Here is an 18545-nt window from a genome sequence, read left to right as displayed (position 1 = left end):
GTGGAATTGGGGTCGGAATTGGAGGACGTCTCTCCATCATTCCACGATGGCATGCTCGCGCCACACAAGCTCTGTCACGATGGTGACGGTGGACAATATGAACACACCATTCACTGACAAGGCACCAAATGAGTGACTAAGTCTTTGAATATCATAGACCACGGGAGGTACCAGCAACATTGCAATGGGCGTTAACTGCATTGCCAACTCGGCAAACGGGACCGACGTGGCTGCCAAACGGTGATTGACATGTGACGTTTTTGTCACACGGGTTTCAAGTTTGCAACCATTCAAATCCTAAAGTTGACATTAATGCTCGCATTTTCCTGTATTTAGTTCAGACCTTTCGGTGATGTGTGTTCAGTGGAAGGAGACATTTCGTGAACTACGAAGGCGTCTGTAACGACTTCGTCAATTTTAAAATGATGTGTCGGCTCAGTATTTTGAAGGTGTTCATAAGGATAAGGTGTCTATGCGTGTGTTTATAGGGATGAATATATGCTCGTGTATGTGCGTAACTTTGATTGTGTTGTGTTAAAAAAAATTACAACCCGATCCTACCACTTTGGGAGTTATAGACCTGCGCGTAGCATGCATTCCAAGTGTGTGCATAAAGCAATTAAACTTTTGAAATTATGTGAAATACATACGTCTAAATATCCGGTGGACATTCATGAAGCACTAGAATGCATTGACGGATTGACCTGCAGCTGAAACATTCGGAACAGATTAATCGAAGCATGGACCTCAAAATGTGATGCACTTTCTAGTCTTTCGGGTGATCTGTGATCACGCTGCAGGCGTCTTCGCTGGCACATATCAGCTGCCCGAGCGTCGAGGCGTCCAGTCCAGTGCACCCGCCGTGCAGGAACACGTCCAGCAGCAGCCCGTGCGCGTCCGCGACCTGCCCGCCCGCCCTGAGCAGGCCGACCAGCTCCACCATCGACGGCGTATCCCACCGCAGGCCCCGACGCACCGCCTCCGACGCCACGTCCCTGGCAGCGCCGGCGTCCCCGGCGGACACGCACCCGGCAACCACTACGCCGAACGTCCTGACGTTCGGCGGGCAGCCGGCGCGCTCCATGCACTCCACCATCCGGCGCGCGCCGGCCAGGTCCCCTTTCTTGCACAGCGCGGCGACGTACACGTTGTAGACGGCCACGCCCGGCACGAGCCCTCGAAGGAGCATTTCGTCGAACGCCTGGTCGACGGCGTCGAACTCCCCGTGCTCGCTGAACGCGCGGAGCATCAGCTCGAAGTCGGCCACCCCGGGGGGCACGCCGTCGGAGTCCATCTTCTCCCTGACGACCTCGTATGCCTCCGCCACCATCCCCTCCCGTAGGAGGGCGCGGAGGACAGCGCGGTGGTCAAGCCCGCTGGGCGGGACGCCCCACCGGCGCATGTCGTCCAGGAACGCCGCCGCGTCCCGGGCCGGTGCGCAGCGGCACAGGGAGGAGAGCACGGCGCGGCACAGCGGCGAGTCCGGGTCGAGGTGGAGGGAGGGCATGCAGCGCAGGAGGCCGGCGGCGGCGGAGGGGCGTCTTGCGCGGCAGAGCGCGGAGGTGAGGACGCGGAAAGTGGCGGCGTCGGGGGAGGCGGTGGGGGCGGCGAGGAGGAGGACGGAGGGGGCGAGGCGGAGGAGGGACGGGGAGGAGCAGAGGGCGGCGAGGATGGTGTTGAGCGCGCGTGTGGTGCGGACGGCCGTGGAGAAGAGCGTGGCGGCGGCGGCGAGGCGGCCGTGGCGCGCGAGGGTGGCCAGCAGGCGGTGGTGGTCAGGTTCTGGCACCGGGGAGCAGCTCATCTCGCGGCCGGCTGGTGCCGGTGTCAGCTACTCGCGAGTGGCCTAATGCTGCACTGTATTTGCGACGCATCTATTCTTTACACGCAACAGCGGAGTACCATCCGTCGAACAAGTATCGAACCTCCGCCGTTGCCGCTTGGTCAATTGGATTTGGTATGAACTACTGAGAAAAACCAATGTCACTGAAGAACTGCAAAATATACCTTTTTCACATATATATGCACAATACTAACAGTGATATGCATATTACTCCCTTCGTTTTTAAATATAAGACCTTTTAACTTTTTTACTATAAACAAGATACGAAGCAAAATAAATAAATCTATATTATAAAATAAGACTACATACATCCATATGTAATTCATAGTAAAATCTCTAAAAAATCTTATATTTAGGAACGAAGGGAATAGTTTGTAACTTTGTATACACTAACCGAGTTAAACTCTTACCAAAAGTTGGCTTCTGATGTTTGTTAGTTTAGTGAACATAAGCTCAGGTAGTTGTCAACTTACACCTAGAAATTAACCACATATCTAGATGCTCTTCATGCTTTTTGCATAACTTTGTCCAATATTCACAAAGGAATATTCTCACTAAGATGCAAGAGACAATGACTTGATCAGCAAACACTGTCTGGTTTTAATTTCCATATTTTCGTTTTTATCACAAGCACACGATCATACATAATTATGTATAAGCATGAAATAGGCACAATACTTAATATAATCTACCACACTGTACAAAATAAAAAGAAAAGGGGACAATAAACATATTGATTGATTACTTACCAAACTCGTTACTCCCTCCGTCTCGGTTTACAAGTCCGACACATACCTAGGTTATCAATTTAACCAACTTAATGAGAGGCATATATAACAAAAAATATATCATTAGAAACTTTAGATGTTTTATATTTTAATGGTATAATTTTTATGTTAAACAACATATTTTATATAAGTTAAATGAACGATCTAGGTATACGTGCATGTCTTCTAAACTGTAACGGAGAAAGTAGGTTTCTTTTGGCAACCAAATTGACATCCTTTATTATGTGGGTCATTCATGCAATGATTATTGCCAAGTAATAACTGTAGAAACATAACTTGATAGGAAAATCTAATAAATCACATCACGAGAACCTTTAGGGATCAGACTACTGATCCTAGCTTCCTATCAGACCAATATTGAGTCGTTGGATGAAAGCATGTATAGCCGTTGGATGAGCAGGGTGGCCTGTGTGCACATAGTGCACAGTTTCCAAATAAAATTAAAACCTGATGAAGCTAATTACGTGGATTTGCTAATAACTACTTCCGTTATTTAGGAAACCAATTAAACGTTTTCATACATTTAGCAAACTAATTTCGGATAGTAAGGAGTGTAATAATTGTTTAAAATTGGCATTCTACGAGATATTGTTTGTGGCCTTACAAGAAAATTTTGTTTCCATTCTTGAAAATTATGTTTCCATTCTTATTCACTTTTGCTTCCGAAGGAACTGCGTCGAGATGGGGTTTTCCAGAGTAATTTATGTTTCCATCAATTGAGGAATTAGCTTCCATTTTTAGGTCGTACAGTATGCTTCCATATGTGAAAAATTGTCTTCAATTCAAGCGTAATTTCAATTTGCTTCTTATCTAGAATATCTTGTTTCAGTTGTCCAACAAGATTACGTCCAACACATTTGAGTACGTAGTTCATTTACAACATAGAAAATAATATGCTTACTTCTCCAAAGAGACAAAATAATCTGCTTACAAAGGAAAAATAGGGTTTGCTTCCCAAGTTACTTTCTCAGATCTACATTGCCTCCAAAAAAAGAATAAATTTTGACATGGAAGAAAACATTGTTGATTTTTTTTCTTATCCAATGAAACAATGCTTCCAACGGAAATAGTATTTGCTTCTTATGATGCCAGAATTTGCTTCTATGTACAATGGGCGTTGAGGATGCAGTAGTGCGCGCCGATCGTCCCTCCTTCGACTTGGATGATCACGTCCGGTTCCCCCTTGCCGTAGCCGACTTGCTGGAAGAGCGGCAGACCGGAGGACGGCGTCGGTGGCGGGTCGTCGAAGGTGAGGAAGTCGCCGCAAACGTCGATGGCGCACTCGATCTTGAGGCGGTCGCCGAGGACGTAGCGCGAGCCGGCATGGAGGTGGCTCCTCCTGGCGACCTCGTCGGTGCCCCAGGTGCACGTGTCCTCGCTGCTGGCGTCGAACAAGATCGGGTCCTTCTCGCGGAACAACGGCACCGTCTCACCGCTGTCTGATCGACCAGCTGGATTCAATAGATGGAGGATGAGAAAACCATGCAGAATCCAACGGGGTTAGTATTGGTGGAGTAGACTAGGGCTAATCGTGCTGTTCGGGTGGGGAGCGAAGGAGGAACCTGCGAGGTCTCGTCGACGGGCAGTGAGGTCGCATCGTGGAGTCCCGTCGTTGACTGGCTGAGTCACGACGAGGCGGCGGCAGCGCAGCAGATCCGATGAGCACAAGTTGGCGGCGAGGCGAGAGAGGTGGAAACTGGAAAGCACAGCTCGTCAGGGCCGGTGGTTAATGCATGGTTCGGTGGCGAGAAATTAGGGGAGGGGATGGTGTGCGGGGATATGATGAAACCGTTTTTTCTTTCCTTTTATTTAATCAATACAAGAGATATCTGAAACGTCAAATTCGCAACGAATCGACGGGCATCGAGTAGTCTAACGAGGGCGTTCCTTCAGACTATAGATGTAAAGCGTTTACCATCACATAATGAGGGTGTCTTGCTTTGCAGTAGCAAATAAGTACAAACAAGATATAATGTAATTTCTTAATAGGTAAATTTCCGATCTTAAACCTGAAGAACCAGAAAATAAACGATCTCATATGCATGCTATCGTCATCTGGGGGCAAGATAATAAGGTTGTTGATGGCGATCGATTTTTAATGGGGGAGGCGTCTTGGCGACAAATGGAGGTGGAGGTGTCGGATGCACGCAAGGAGTTGAGACTTCGGAGCAACGCATGTGAGCGAGATGTGCACGACACTACAATTCAGATTTTCCTTACCGCTCAATACCCGCTCGCACCCCAGCAGCTGACCCAGTCAATATCGACAACAGCCGGCCAAATTGTTTGCGTCGAGCGCTCCTAGGCGATTTTGCCCCATGAAGAATAGTGATATACACCTCTGTTCCTAAATATAAGTCTTTTTAGAGATTTTATTAAAGGACTACATACGGATGTATGTAGACATACTTTCGAGTGTATATTCATTCATTTTGCTTTGTATGTAGTCACCTGAGTAGAAGATTGTCAGGGTAGCCTTTTCAAATGGCTTAAGCACAAAACACAAACTTTTTTGGTATGGTAAAAACCAGATTACCGGTGCTCTTGCCAGCCAGCATTCAATGGTGAAATACAGGATGCCTTCACTACTTAAAGTGACACCCCTTGTCTCCTCGCATGCTATGAAATGTTAAATAAAATTTCATTTCATCGGATCCCAGAATCCTCTTGCCAGTTCATGCTGCATGAGGTTGAACACCAAAGGGTGATGGCTCCAGTTTCTCAAGATAAAACTAGCAGCTCCAGCACCCTTTGGTGTTCAACCTCATGCAGCATCAACTCTTAACCATCAAAATAAACCATACAGAATTCCACACAAAATATTCAGAGACCACATCCCATGATTCTAGGCAAAAGAAACAACACTGTACACAGAAACAAGCTTCTTTTTCACTTAATTATTCAGAATATGCCAGATACACCCAAGGACAAACATGCATTACAATTTATCTTAAGAGAATTAACTACTGTACAAATGCAGTTCATATGTACAAATGGACAATGAAGCCCTGCTATGACGACAACACTGGATGATGATAGTCCAATGCTTAGAAAGAATGACCTGGACAACACTGGTTAAAGCAAGCCATAGTAACAACTCACCTCTAATGCTATATTAGCTGGAAAGGAGCATCTATCTATTGAAGAACATCTGTGAGGAGACATGTGCATGCATTCTCCCTTCCTGGCCCATATAAACAACCACTTGACCGGGCAGACCCGACTTATGATATGAAGCATCGGCAAACCTTTTTACACTTTGGGAAAGGAAGAAAACTGACTGACAGGACAACAATCCAAATGGGGACGGCTATTTACATTTCAGTTAACCTAGGTATGATTATTGGGGAAGCCTCCGAATTCACTGACAGAACCACAACTGCCTTTCACTTTCACAACCTTCTGCAAGGGAGGCTAATGAATCTTGATTTGTATCTTACAAATTGCACACGCCGACCAGAGATGTAGATGCCCAACACAAGCAATATGGACCAAAAAGCCACAGCACTGCAATCACCACCATGTCACTGACCAGGCTTTGTATCATCTTGTATCTTGTAGCTGAACCTGCTGCGGATCCAGCAGTCGGCCAATCATATGGCCTACTGATTGTGTCGTCATTGCATGCCACAGGATGTAAACCTCATCTTACTTGATAATTGTCCTCGGCATAGATAGAGACCAGAGCATTATCACCAGCTCCGGCAGCCAGGAGAGATTTGTACGGATGGAACGAAAGGCAGTTTACACTTCCTATCCTTTGGCCCATAAAAGATGGCTGGTAGCGAATGATCGTTAGCTGTTCTCCTTCAAGACTGAACACTTTAATCATCTGCTTAGCTGAGCCACTTGCAATGACTGGGGCATGCCGGTGAACAGCCAATGCTGTTAATGAACCCCTGTGAGCTTCAATAGTGAGGTAGGGTTCAGCAGCCCTTCTAACATCAAGAAACTGAATGTCTCCAGCTTGAGATGCGCTTACAATCTGTGATCGCAAATATTACATAGCTTTGTAAAGCTCCAGCAAACCATTTTTCAAAACCTATACCAATATAACAGAATGAAGAACACAGCAACACCAAAAAGAAGTGGTAGGAATACCTTGTATGGATCAAATCCAGGCTGAAATCCTATACCGACGACCTTTTCAGTTCTTGGGGCATGTGGTCTTGCCATATAAACTAGCCTGCATCATTGAAGGAAAAAACAACCAAAGGAAGAAACATAAATGGGGATAAAAGGTAACAAAAACTGAATTCCATACTTAACATATGGATAATATCTCAAATACTATCAAGACTAAAGGATAGAAACAAAGATTTACTTACCTGTCAGGGGTACGAACATCAAATATCCTTACGGATCCGTCAATAAAACCGGCAGCGAATTGACCAGATCTAACCTGAGATGCAGACTGAAACAGAAGCAGCAAGCAAAGGTCATGGACAAAAACAGTATGTTAAACCTGATAAATACATCTTGATGCAATGGCTCAAATAGCATATACAACCCCATGAAACAAAAATACACACACCGCACGTATTATTAAGAAGCAAGTCACTAAAATTTTATTTTGCTAAGCATGGAGACGGACAAAACAGCCAAATTGCCGTCCTAGTTCGGCAAGACACGGCAATACAGCTAGATACGCCGGGATTCGCGTATCCCCTGATTTCCAAATTAGAAAAAAGGAAAGACACGGCTGGGACACATATAGAATACATTAGGGACACGGGAAACCCAATAACAGCCTTGGCCCTATACAGCGCCACAAAAGGAACGTTGCTCCATGCTCCAGCGAAAGCGCCGCCGCCGCTCGATGCTGCTGCTTCCTGAGCTCCACCGCTGCCGCCTGGATTTGAACGCCGCCAACTCCTGGTTTTGTCTGCCGCCGCCGCCTAGACTTGACCGCCGCACCTGAACTCGGCCTCTGACGGCAACCATGGTCGAGCGGGTAATCAAGCAGCCTCTCAACCTCTTCATGTCTTTGCTCGATTTCTTGACGTTGAGTTGTGGCTGCTTGCTGTTGAGCTGCCGCTCACTTGAATGCTGGTGCTGCTGTTCTGATTGTTGCTTGCTGTCAGGGAGCATGGCGTTTGGGAGCGCCACTGTCAGTAGCCAATAGTCCGTGGATGAGTGAAGGGAAACCTGGTCTCTACTCTTCAATAGACAAATACTAGCATTTTCCATTTGATGTATTATTTTTATTTTTAACTCTGTATATTACATGGCATTTTTTATTTTATTTTTTATATACTTGCTGTCTCCCCGAACGGCTGTTTTTGGAAAATGTCATATCCCATGTCCCCGTATGCGTATCACCGTGTCCGTGTCTCCATTCCATACTTCCTACTTCCTCTGTTCCTAAATATAAGTCTTTTTAGAGATTCCATTAGGGGTCTACATACAGAGAAAAATGAGTGAATTTATATTCTAAAATATGTCTATACATCCGTATGTAATCCACTAGTGAAACCTCTAAAAAGACTTATATTTAGGAACGGAGGGAGTAGTTCCTCAAATCATGGAAAGTGCAAAAAACAAGAGAAGCTGACAAAACCAACTGAAACACTGGTAATACTTTTGGTCGAGTAAAAATAGGGAATAAATTTTGAGCAACCCCTTTAAGCCAAAAAATTACACATTGCATGCATTACTAGACCTAAGAAAACAAAGTTGTTCCTACAGAAAGGAACAACTTTCTAAAAAGAAGTTGCTATATTCTAAAATATGTCTATACATCCGTATGTAATCCACTAGTGAAACCTCTAAAAAGACTTATATTTAGGAACGGAGGGAGTAGTTCCTCACATCATGGAAAGTGCAAAAAACAAGAGAAGCTGACAAAACCAACTGAAACACTGGTAATACTTTTGGTCGAGTAAAAATAGGGAATAAATTTTGAGCAACCCCTTTAAGCCAAAAATTTACACATTGCATGCATTTTACTAGACCTAAGAAAACAAAGTTGTTCCTACAGAAAGGAACACTAAACTATTTATGATCTCATTTTCCTTTGTGCATCGTTCTGCGAAATGATCTAATTTTGACACCGTCGAACTAGTGAATATGAATTTTAGGTCTCATAAAACCTAGAGTTAGCGGTGGAAAAAATTAGTGATTTCTGATTAGCATGAAGAGAGAAAATAATAGAGCCATAACAGATAAAATCCCTAGAGTCCAAAACAGACTAAACACTTTGTCATACGATTATTCTGAATACTCAAATGACACATGGTAACCAGAACTCACCAGAGCTGAAATGCCACTATCAGCAGATGATGGAATGGTGTTGAGAAGTTGCTCCTTGTCAAGATCCCATACGAGGATGGATGACATGTCACCAGATGCATACTGTTGTACAACAAAAGGAGTAGTTCCCATATTAGGACGGTCTTAAATGAATATAAATTTACCAAAACTAGGAAAGAGACATCAGAATATCACCAGATAACCAGATTGCTGTTGCCAGTCAATCACAACGCTGCGGCCTGCAGCTCGATGGCCCTGAACTGATGAGAAAGCAGTTACAAGTTTCTGTCCTCCCTTTTGAGTATAGTTTCTCCATATACGGACATTTCCATCACCTACAGTAGGAAAAATATATATAACAAGGAGTACATATTTACAGATACAAGAGACAGCCATAAAGAGGCGAGGCGTACTTGAGCCAACTAAAAGCAAGCTTTCATCAAGCTCATTGATAAGTAAAAGTTTGGATAGTCCTCTGTCAGATAACTTGTGGTTTTCAAAAGTATTCACTGGTAGAGCATCGTCGTAATTCCACACTCTGGCATGAATATAAAAGGACAAAACTTTAGACACCTGAAGTCATATTAAAAACACAAAAATTCAATTTTCATGAGGTTCTAACAATATATATTTTACCTTATTTGCTCGTTTTCATCAGCTGCAACGACGATTGGAGAAAAAGGTAACAACAATGCTGATTTTGTACCCAACTCAAACTTTGTATCCCAGCTAGCAATTTGGCTAGTCATCTTGCATGCTGCTATTCCCACCAACCACAAAAAGGGAAAAGGGGAACCATCACAAATGACAGCCAAATAACTACCATAACTAATAAAAAACAGTAATTGGATGTAGAGTAAGCGGTCAATCCACGTACAGGAACGCTGGCACTTCGCGATGCAATCCAGTGCAGTTCGTTCTCTCTGTTCTCTTCTAGCACCTACTTCCCCATTATCATCAGAACCGTTTAGAAGTGGCCTAGAGAAGTGGCCACAACTCCAGTTGTAAATTGTTGATTGGGGAAGTATATTAAGCTCACTGGTACTGGGGGCAGCAGCAGAGCTTAAGAGTGGATCAGCTAAGCCATCAGGTGAATTCAAGAGATGTGGTCTGAACTCCATCGAACACACGCGGCGCAACCCTGTAAGGTAATCATGCTGAGGTGGACTAACAGGAGGAGTCCTAAATGCCATTGAGATTCCTGCAAAGCATTGAAAACAGTCAGTGAAATAGTTAAACCCGTTGGAAAAAAACTGAGAGGTTCTACAAGCACATTGCAAGGAAAAAAGGTTATAACTTACCAGAATTCATGTCGAACCAGGAAGAAGAACGTGCCATTCCTATGTTTGATGAAGGAGCAGATGTTTCTCCTGCACCCCCACTGCCAAATCTAGTATTTCTCATGACCACTTGCTCGACCCCTACAAGGGACAGTGCTCTCCGGCCAATATTTGCAATTCTAGGGTAAGGATCTTTAGCAATGGAGCACATCGTCGAAATAAATAGGGAATAAATTCCACTGTCAATAATAGGCCTTGACCTGGTGTAGCTGAGACCACCATTACTTGCATTCTCTCTCAGCAATATGCCTGAATCAGAGTGCTGAGAAGAATCATCTGACTGGGGAGACCCATGCATGATGCTATTTGTCGCAATCGGGCTGCTCGTAGAAATTCTTCCATCTCGTCCTGTGGCACTGGTATCACTACCAACCCTTAACACAGGACCAATATGAGAAGAAAGGCCACTGCTTCCTTGCAAAAAGTTACTGGGACTGTAAACATTGCTTGGGTTATTAATATTAGCCAATGATGGTAGTGACTTCAGCAGTGAATTGGTTTGAGGTCTCCAGTACTCCGCAGCAACAGATTTGAGATGTTTGTTGTGGCCCAGCGCAAAGCGAGTAAGAGCTGGAAGACATCAATTTAACTCAAAATGATTGCCACAAAACTAAAAGGAGTCTACTATGTCCAAGACACTACTGAAAGGACTATCTAGGAAGTACAGTATATTTTCAGGTACACGTACCTACAGAAACCTCAGCTCTAACAAGAGGGCTACCATCTGAAGTGACTTGCAGAAGGCTTCGAACAACATTTATTTCAGCTCTCACCTTTTCATCATCATCAGAGTCGTCATCACCTCCATTCACTGATTGAGATCCAATGTCCAACAGATTTCCAAGTGCAAAAACAGCAGACGCTCTGACCTGCAAAGACCACATATTTAATGCTCACGTTGTGAACCTGCAATGATGAAGAATTGACACACCAAGTCTACCATACCTCAGGTTGAGGCTCAGACAATAAACATGTAACAATTTCAGGTGCATTTGATTGTAGACCAAGTAACTGAGCCTCGGGGAAATCTTCCCACAGTTTGCCAAGGCATAAACAAAGCCATTGCAAAAGCAAAGGCTCTGTCTGCACATCATGAGGATTCTCAGGTTGCAGATGTCTCAGGCAAACATCTATGAGACCTGCACTCATGCAAGCCTCTTGACCCCTCCTATGCCCATCCACAATAACTGCTAAAACGAAAGCAGCCATTGCACGCTGCTCCGGGTAAGCATCCAAACTATCAAGAAACCTGATAAAATATGCGTGCCCTCCATCTTTCACCAAATCAACCTGGCATGACTGTCATTTGAAACAAAAAGAGCAAAGGTAAACAACAGAATCTTCATGAGAATAGGAACAGCTGCCGAAGATTTTGAAGTAGAGTGCATACCTTATCAAGAGAGAGAATTTTTGTCCATATGAACACAAGAATTTGACGCAACTCCATTGCACTGGTTTGGAGCAGTTTGAGCACGTAAGGGAAAATACCAACAGACAAGGCCTAAAACAATGAAGTGCCAGGGTTTGAATATACTCAATAAGGAATAAATAGCCAGCACTATGTCAAAAACAAATGAAGGCCTGCAGAATATGCTAACTCCATACCAAATCAACTGCCCATGGCCCCATATCAAGAAATCTTCCAAGCAGAACAAGTGCTCTAAATCTGTGTGATTGGCTAAGCAGGACCTACATAAAACATGATTGTATCAAGAGAAAAGGAAAACAAGAAAAGAAATATAGTTGACAACTGTCTGGAGGTCATGAACTAATGAAGATGGCATATACAACAATATAAATAGAACCAATATGGTACAAGTAAGCAAGAAAAAGTGACTGGGTCATCCAAACACTGTCTCTTGCCGCTAGACTACTTGGAGAGTTTGTTAACATCTCAGATAACAAAAGCATTAGTAGGCTCAAGAATAATTGGTCCGAGAAATTGTCTTACCTGAAGAACAATAGGTAACTGTTCAGGGGGCTTCTTATCCTCAGAGCCATGATCAAGCCACACTTCAAATGCTGTCAATTGTTCCGTGAAAAATGGGCTCGGCTGTTTGAGTAAGGAGACAAGCAAAGTTATGGTACTGAAGTGATGATACTCCAATGGCAGAGCAATACCAACAAAATTTGTTTATGTTTTTAGTGCTAAATTATTCAATGATAAAATAAGTAGCAAGACCTGAAACTCTGCGTTCGGATCAGCAATCAAATGAGGAAGCTTGGAAAGGCAGATCTCCGCAGCCATGTCCCATGCATCCCTAAAATTCAGCAAATTAAGGTAAATGCAGAAAAGGTGCATAATATATATGGAAGCAGGATGACTAATCTGGTCAATTACCACATATGGTGTTGATGTGTGGGTGGCAATAGTGGGTACGTAATTGGAGAACAGTTTGCAGATCGCATGATTCTCTCAGCAAGTAAGAAGTTGCGGAAGAGACTGGCGACCAAAAGATCCTGCCTGAAAAGCCTTTGGAATAATTCTGCACAAGTGAAATTTGTGTTATAAAAGCAATGCCCCACTGATATTATTTCTGAACTCAAATGACCTTCTGTACCATGAGGAAGAACATTCCATGCGATAGTATCTGTAATAGCAGTGAAAATCCAGTTTAACTCCCCCAGAAGTGTTTTACGGTCATTTTGCCTTCCAGGAATTTGGTCAATAAGAGAGTGTTCCAGAGACCCACTGAGTAATGATCGATTACAAAACCTGCATAGTTTGTAGACAAGTTCACAGATCAGGACAAATGTCAACTGAAATCAGAAGGGGGCTATACAAAGACCAGTATACAGCAAGACAAACTACACTGGATTGACAACTGCGTACAAGAGAGAGAGAGAGAGAGAGAGAGAGAGAGAACCAGTGCAATGCCATCTTTATGGGAGTAGTCAGGCAAGCTGTAAACACATCAGCGGGATATTCTGCACTCTGAGGAAGAGTTTGATGTGCCTCACAGGCAGCAAGGAGAATGCAATCCTTCACTGAAGACGCAGAAGAGCTTGAACTCCAGTCTAGGCGCTGAAGTCAACACAAGGACCCATAATGAATATGAAACCATCCAAAAACCGTACAAATAGAAAGAGAAAAAACATAAATTATGTACCTATGACTTGCAGATCGCATGAACATAAAAAACTGAGTATAGTGTATACCTCTAGAAAAGCTTTCACAATCATTCCAGCTGCTGAGCAGTCAAAAACATAAATCGATGGTGTTTTCAGCCATGAATCGAGATCAGTAATAGGAAGAGGGATATACTGTGTATAACTCTGCACCAGAGTACAAAAGACGCTTCAATAAAGACATAGGAATAAATAATGCATCAACATATGCAATACACATTTTGACTTAACAACACTCACCTTGTTAAACACCCAAATCTCTCCATTAGCTGTAGGCTTTGGTACACCATGACCATTGTAATGAAAAAGAACTCTCTCTGATCTGGCATATTTGCGGCAAGTATTACAAAGCTTCTTGACTTCTTCGACTGTTGGATCCAGCTGAAGCTTGTAACGAGCCTGCAGGCATCATTAGTACATGAAGATGTAAGCAGTGATATCAGTTTATCAGAATACCCTTTATGTAAAAAAAAAAGTGAGTCACCTTAGGCTGCCATCGCTCATACTGTGAGTGTAATGTTTTTCCAATAGTTTCAAGGGCTTTGGGAGGTGCCATAGAAAATGGATCTAAAAATGGTAAATGGAAAGGCTGTGAGCGGATCTCAAGGCAACTGAAGTGCAATAAGGTTATTGTACTACTATGCTATTTACAAAGATAGCCATCATGCTTGTTTAAATCTGGTACATTTCACGTCTCAGCAAATAATTATCGCTGCTATTAATAAATCAAGTTCATATGACCCACTGAGCTAGAAATACAATCAAGTTCATATCATTCACGACCTAAAGAACAAAATATCTTCAAATGTAGCCTGGAAATCATTAATTGCTCTGCAACCAAAACATGAATATGATATTATTAATTTATTATGTAACCTATAAAACTTTAATTCATCTAGAAAAAGAACACCATCTATTTCTAAATAGATGCAAGACTGTTTCTTTGCTGCAAATTTGCAATCTCCTCCAGCTACCAACACAGCCAAGTATGGCATTCAGAAATGCAACCGTGAAAATAAGTGCTTTCAGTGAAGTGAAAATAGTACTTATTAATAAAAAAGATTGAATTTATTCTAACTAGTAAGACACGTACAGAGAAAAAAATGATAATGGAGCTGCATACCACAAACATGAAACGAAATTACCAACAGCAGGCAAAAGAAAATCCCTCTCAGCTCATTAGAAAACTAGATAAGCATATACACATGACCGAATGCTTACCTATCCAACACTCCATTCTTGCACAAGGGGAAATTTTAATTACATCCGGCGGATCAACACTAATGTTTAAACATAATACAAGTGCAACACATCCGGTCTTCATCTGCAACCAAGACCACTGTTAGTATAATATAGCATATACCAAATGTAAACAGTTTATGTAAGTAACACCATCCAATGGTTAGAAAATAAAAGAGTAGAAACACAACCAAAATAAGAGGTCAAAATGGTATGACCAACACAGATCAATACTCTGACCAAACTGACAACAAACTGGAATAGTAATTAAGCTATTTATTGGTAAAACATTAGCTAGTTCTACTGAGAATAAACAAACCAAAGCTGTGGCACAATTTACATACTAAATATGCGATATCCCCTTGCTGAGATCACAATAAGTTTAGCATATCTCTTCTTCACAAACAATCATGGCACACATATGGTTACAAAAGTTTAACACGATACTCTAGTCCAGACAAATCAAATATAATCTGCAAACCCGTTAGAGAGTTAATTTGTATGAAGGGGAAACGTAGCTTAATACACATGAACCACAAAGAGCTTATACAGATATATTTTCTAAAATAGGAATGTGAACATCTCCACTAACATATATGGTAGTACTTTGCTTGTCCAAAAGCAAATAGCAATCACAACTCAAACTATCCGAGAGGAAATTTCAATGACCGTAATGCTAAGTTGTTTTCAAGTAAGGCAACCTCGTCTTTATAGTCAAAACCATCCTTCTCATATTGTCATGAGTTGAAACAAGCATATACCTCAACCTCGAAGTCGATGGCATTGCCAATGTGATATTTCATACACCACTGCATACTCACATGCCAAATTCTTAACAATAGAATTTCTTAGACCGTCGGTTGCGTTTGTACATTGGGTACGCAAATTTGCCTTGACAGCTCACTACAATGATCCAGATTTTGATCGGTGCTCAACTCACTACTTTGCTTCACCACAGGCAAAAATGCTGGCACTAGGTGTCCAATTTTCGAAATGACACCACTAACAAGTACAGTCACTTGGGATGCGGACATCCTATCTGAATGTAATCAAGAGTACTAGATAACCATGAAGACTATTTGGGTCTAGCATAGTTTGAACCATTATTCTTATACAATCTTATATCAATCATCAGAAAACTTATTTGATTTTTAGTTAAAAAGGAAAAATTGATCATCATAACAGAATGGCATGCTCTATTAAGATAGGCCATAAAAATACCGTTACTTGACACTTGCCTATTTGATTTTTTAGCCGAGCCATTAATTACGTATTACACGCTAGTGGCTTTCGTGCTACATTTAATTCCGGTGATCTCGTGAGCAGCGAATAAGCATGAATACGTTAACATAGCGACAGCTATAAATGGTTCCGTTTATCATTTTTAATTAATACAGCAACCACCGACAGCGCGATAACACAAGACAACATTGACTTCTCCAAGCATTTGGGAGAAAGAATGGCATCAGCTTGCAGCGAACAATAATAACTAGGCAAATCTGGATAGCCAGTTCACAGATTTGGTTATCCTGCTGGTAACTATGAATCATTAACTTACTTAAACGGACAAAAACTGAAAAGTTTGGTCACATCACCCATTACATCTTAAAGCGTGGTGATCAAATCGTAACCGCTAAATTGAAATGGTAAATTATACTAAAATTGCACGTAGACACTTAAGCAAACCAGCAGCTGCCCCAAATTTACCCTGATTTAGCTCGTTGAACTACACGTGCCGTTAATCATAAGCCCATGAACATCACCTGAGTGAATCTCTGAGGGCCAACCGTGGCAAATCTAAGAAAGAAACGATCAACAAGAGCAATAGCTGCATGAGCTACAATCCATTACCCTGTCCTTGGGGCGCCACTTGGAGACGAGCCCGCTGGTAGATGGCCCGGCCGCGGCAGCGGTGGCCTCGTCGAACCCCTCGTGCCGCTGCTCGCAGAGCACAACAACCTGCGGCAGGCACGGCACAAGCGCCACGGCCGTCCCCTCCTCATCCTCCTCGCCGGCGTCCTCCCTCCGAAGCTCCGGCCCGTTCGCGACAGGGAGCTCACCATCCACGCGTTCCGTCTGGTGGTTCACCGCCGCCAAGGAGGGAGTAGGCAGCGAGGACGAGGACGAGGACGAGGACGAGTGCACGAGCCTGGACGCCATGAGATCTCCCAATGCCATCTACGCTTGGGCGGTCCCTCTACTGCTCTCTTCTCTTCCTCGTCACCCCGCAGCCATCTCGGGGCGGGGGGGGCGTGTCGTGTGTACGGAGTGGGCAGCGATGCTCGCTGCCTACATCGATCGAATCGGCCCGGCGTGGCGAATCCGAATCCGGGCCGCCGGGGACGGGTGGACGCCAGGCAGGGATTGGATGGAGGCGCGGGTGGGGTTTAGGGTTAGGGTTTGGACGGGGGCAGGGGGGGGGGAGACGGGGATGCGGCGGAGAGGGTGGGGAGGAAGAGGGAGAGAGAGAAACAGGGCGAGGAGAGAGAGACGGGGAAAATAGTATAAAAACTGGAAACTGGATTCTCCTCTCTTTTTTTCCTTCGGTTTGTTTTCTCTCGGTGTTGGCTGAAGAATGTGAGCTGAGATGCGCAGGCTCGTGGCCGTGCGTCTGCTAGCTTAGCTACTGTAGTTAGAAGTCTCTTTGCTACTCCAAGTACTCCGTATTATTTTTGTGTGATGTTTATCTTCGCTATGTGCAGTTTGCGGTTTGGATGAATGTCTGCGAATTTAAGATGCTCAAGAAATGTGTGTAAAATAGATAAAATCAGTGAGCCAAAAAAGTTAAGAGAAGGTGTCGATTCGATAAGGAGTATCATGATCCCTTGTAATCTTAAAATAAATCTTAGAGCAGCTTCAATGAAAGACGTAGAGAAAGTAAAAAAAATAAAAATTAATGATTTTAGGTCTAAAGATACACAAACAAATAGATGAAAATAAAGAGGAGGCAGATCACTCACTCTACTAAGCATATTTGATGAGTTGTTAAAGAGGAGGGTTGCTATTTCGCGCTCGCGCGTTGAGGCGCTCGGTTTCCGACAGGGCCCGGTTTCCTTTTGAAGCTAACTAATCAGCGCGGTAAGAAAAGTCGGCGCTTCGCTTATAGGGATCGCGCGTTGCGACTTACGAGCGTGAAAAAGCGATTCCGGTTAAAGAGAAGGCAAATCTATAAAGAAACTCGCTAAATGTTGGGTCGGAGATACAGAGAGCATGTTTTTTGATAAATTTAGTTTGATTTGATTAATATTGAGTCTAATTCAAATCCTGAGGTACAAAAAAAATGTTACCTCACGGATTTTGAGGAAAATTCGCAACTTTTAGAAGAAAAAAAAACAGTTTGATCAAAATCACTAATTTGGATCAAAACATATTTCATATGAATCTAGTACGAACTTCTAAAGTAAAAAAAACGGCTCGGTTGAAAGTACAAGCTTTTCGTTCATTTTAACCATGTTTAGTATTCATAGGAAAACCAAATGATAGATGGGTGGAATTTGGTGACTTGGTTGGAGAGAACGAAGAAAGAATGAAGTGAACTTTTGATGTTGATACTCAACTACGGATTTGATTAGTTGATATTAACGTTGTTGGAGTTGCTCTTAGCGTTGAGCCAACATAAGACTAACTACGAATTTGCTACAAACAGGCGACATGTTAGCAAACGTGAGAAGCTACATAATCATATGATTCTAACTTTGAAGTTGATAGTCCTCGTATTTTTTCATGAGGTTATGTATGATAGTCATCGACGATTGTGGCAATGACTATTGCATTGGTTGGGATCATACGAGAAATGGTGTCTTTCTACCATGGTAAAACTTTGAATATCATCCTCCATACGAAATGGCATCTTGGCTAAAGTGAGATAAATGAGTTTGTTCACTCTGGTGTATATTGCATTCGACATGGCCTCGTGGAACATGATGGTTTGCTTCATGTGGGCAACAAACAAGAGGA

General features: G+C 43.1%; 2 protein-coding genes across 6 annotated transcripts; both read right to left on the bottom strand.

Annotated features, from left to right (window-relative positions):
• Positions 1-607: 607 nt before the first annotated feature.
• On the bottom strand, positions 608-1932 carry LOC123395870 (pentatricopeptide repeat-containing protein At2g38420, mitochondrial). Its single transcript, XM_045090902.1, has one exon. It carries the CDS (start codon positions 1799-1801, stop codon positions 767-769), a length of 1035 nt encoding a protein of 344 aa, XP_044946837.1. The 5' UTR covers positions 1802-1932; the 3' UTR covers positions 608-766.
• Positions 1933-5495: 3563 nt separating this feature from the next.
• LOC123395670 (regulatory-associated protein of TOR 1) lies at positions 5496-17041 on the bottom strand. 5 transcript variants are annotated; one of them, XM_045090693.1, is made up of 23 exons: positions 16440-17037; positions 14571-14673; positions 13834-13916; positions 13590-13748; positions 13380-13496; positions 13088-13245; positions 12782-12936; positions 12562-12706; positions 12403-12481; positions 12172-12273; positions 11826-11909; positions 11611-11721; positions 11166-11519; positions 10909-11089; positions 10182-10790; positions 9758-10081; positions 9517-9640; positions 9294-9418; positions 9076-9215; positions 8881-8982; positions 6957-7042; positions 6730-6814; positions 5496-6613 (listed from the first exon to the last, which is right to left on the bottom strand). In XM_045090693.1, the coding sequence occupies exons 1-23, from the start codon at positions 16764-16766 to the stop codon at positions 6272-6274; spliced, it is 4095 nt and encodes a 1364-aa protein (XP_044946628.1). In that variant the 5' UTR covers positions 16767-17037; the 3' UTR covers positions 5496-6271. The 5 variants fall into 5 exon arrangements, with proteins under 5 accessions (XP_044946628.1, XP_044946629.1, XP_044946627.1 ...); XM_045090694.1 differs by having other exon boundaries at positions 9517-9637; XM_045090692.1 differs by having other exon boundaries at positions 9076-9418; positions 16440-17039.
• Between the last annotated feature and the right edge of the window lie 1504 nt (positions 17042-18545).

This window comes from Hordeum vulgare, chromosome 5H (genome assembly GCF_904849725.1).
Source record: "Hordeum vulgare subsp. vulgare chromosome 5H, MorexV3_pseudomolecules_assembly, whole genome shotgun sequence".
NCBI classification, from domain to species: domain Eukaryota; kingdom Viridiplantae; phylum Streptophyta; class Magnoliopsida; order Poales; family Poaceae; genus Hordeum; species Hordeum vulgare.
This window is presented reverse-complemented; position numbering and strand designations above follow the sequence as displayed.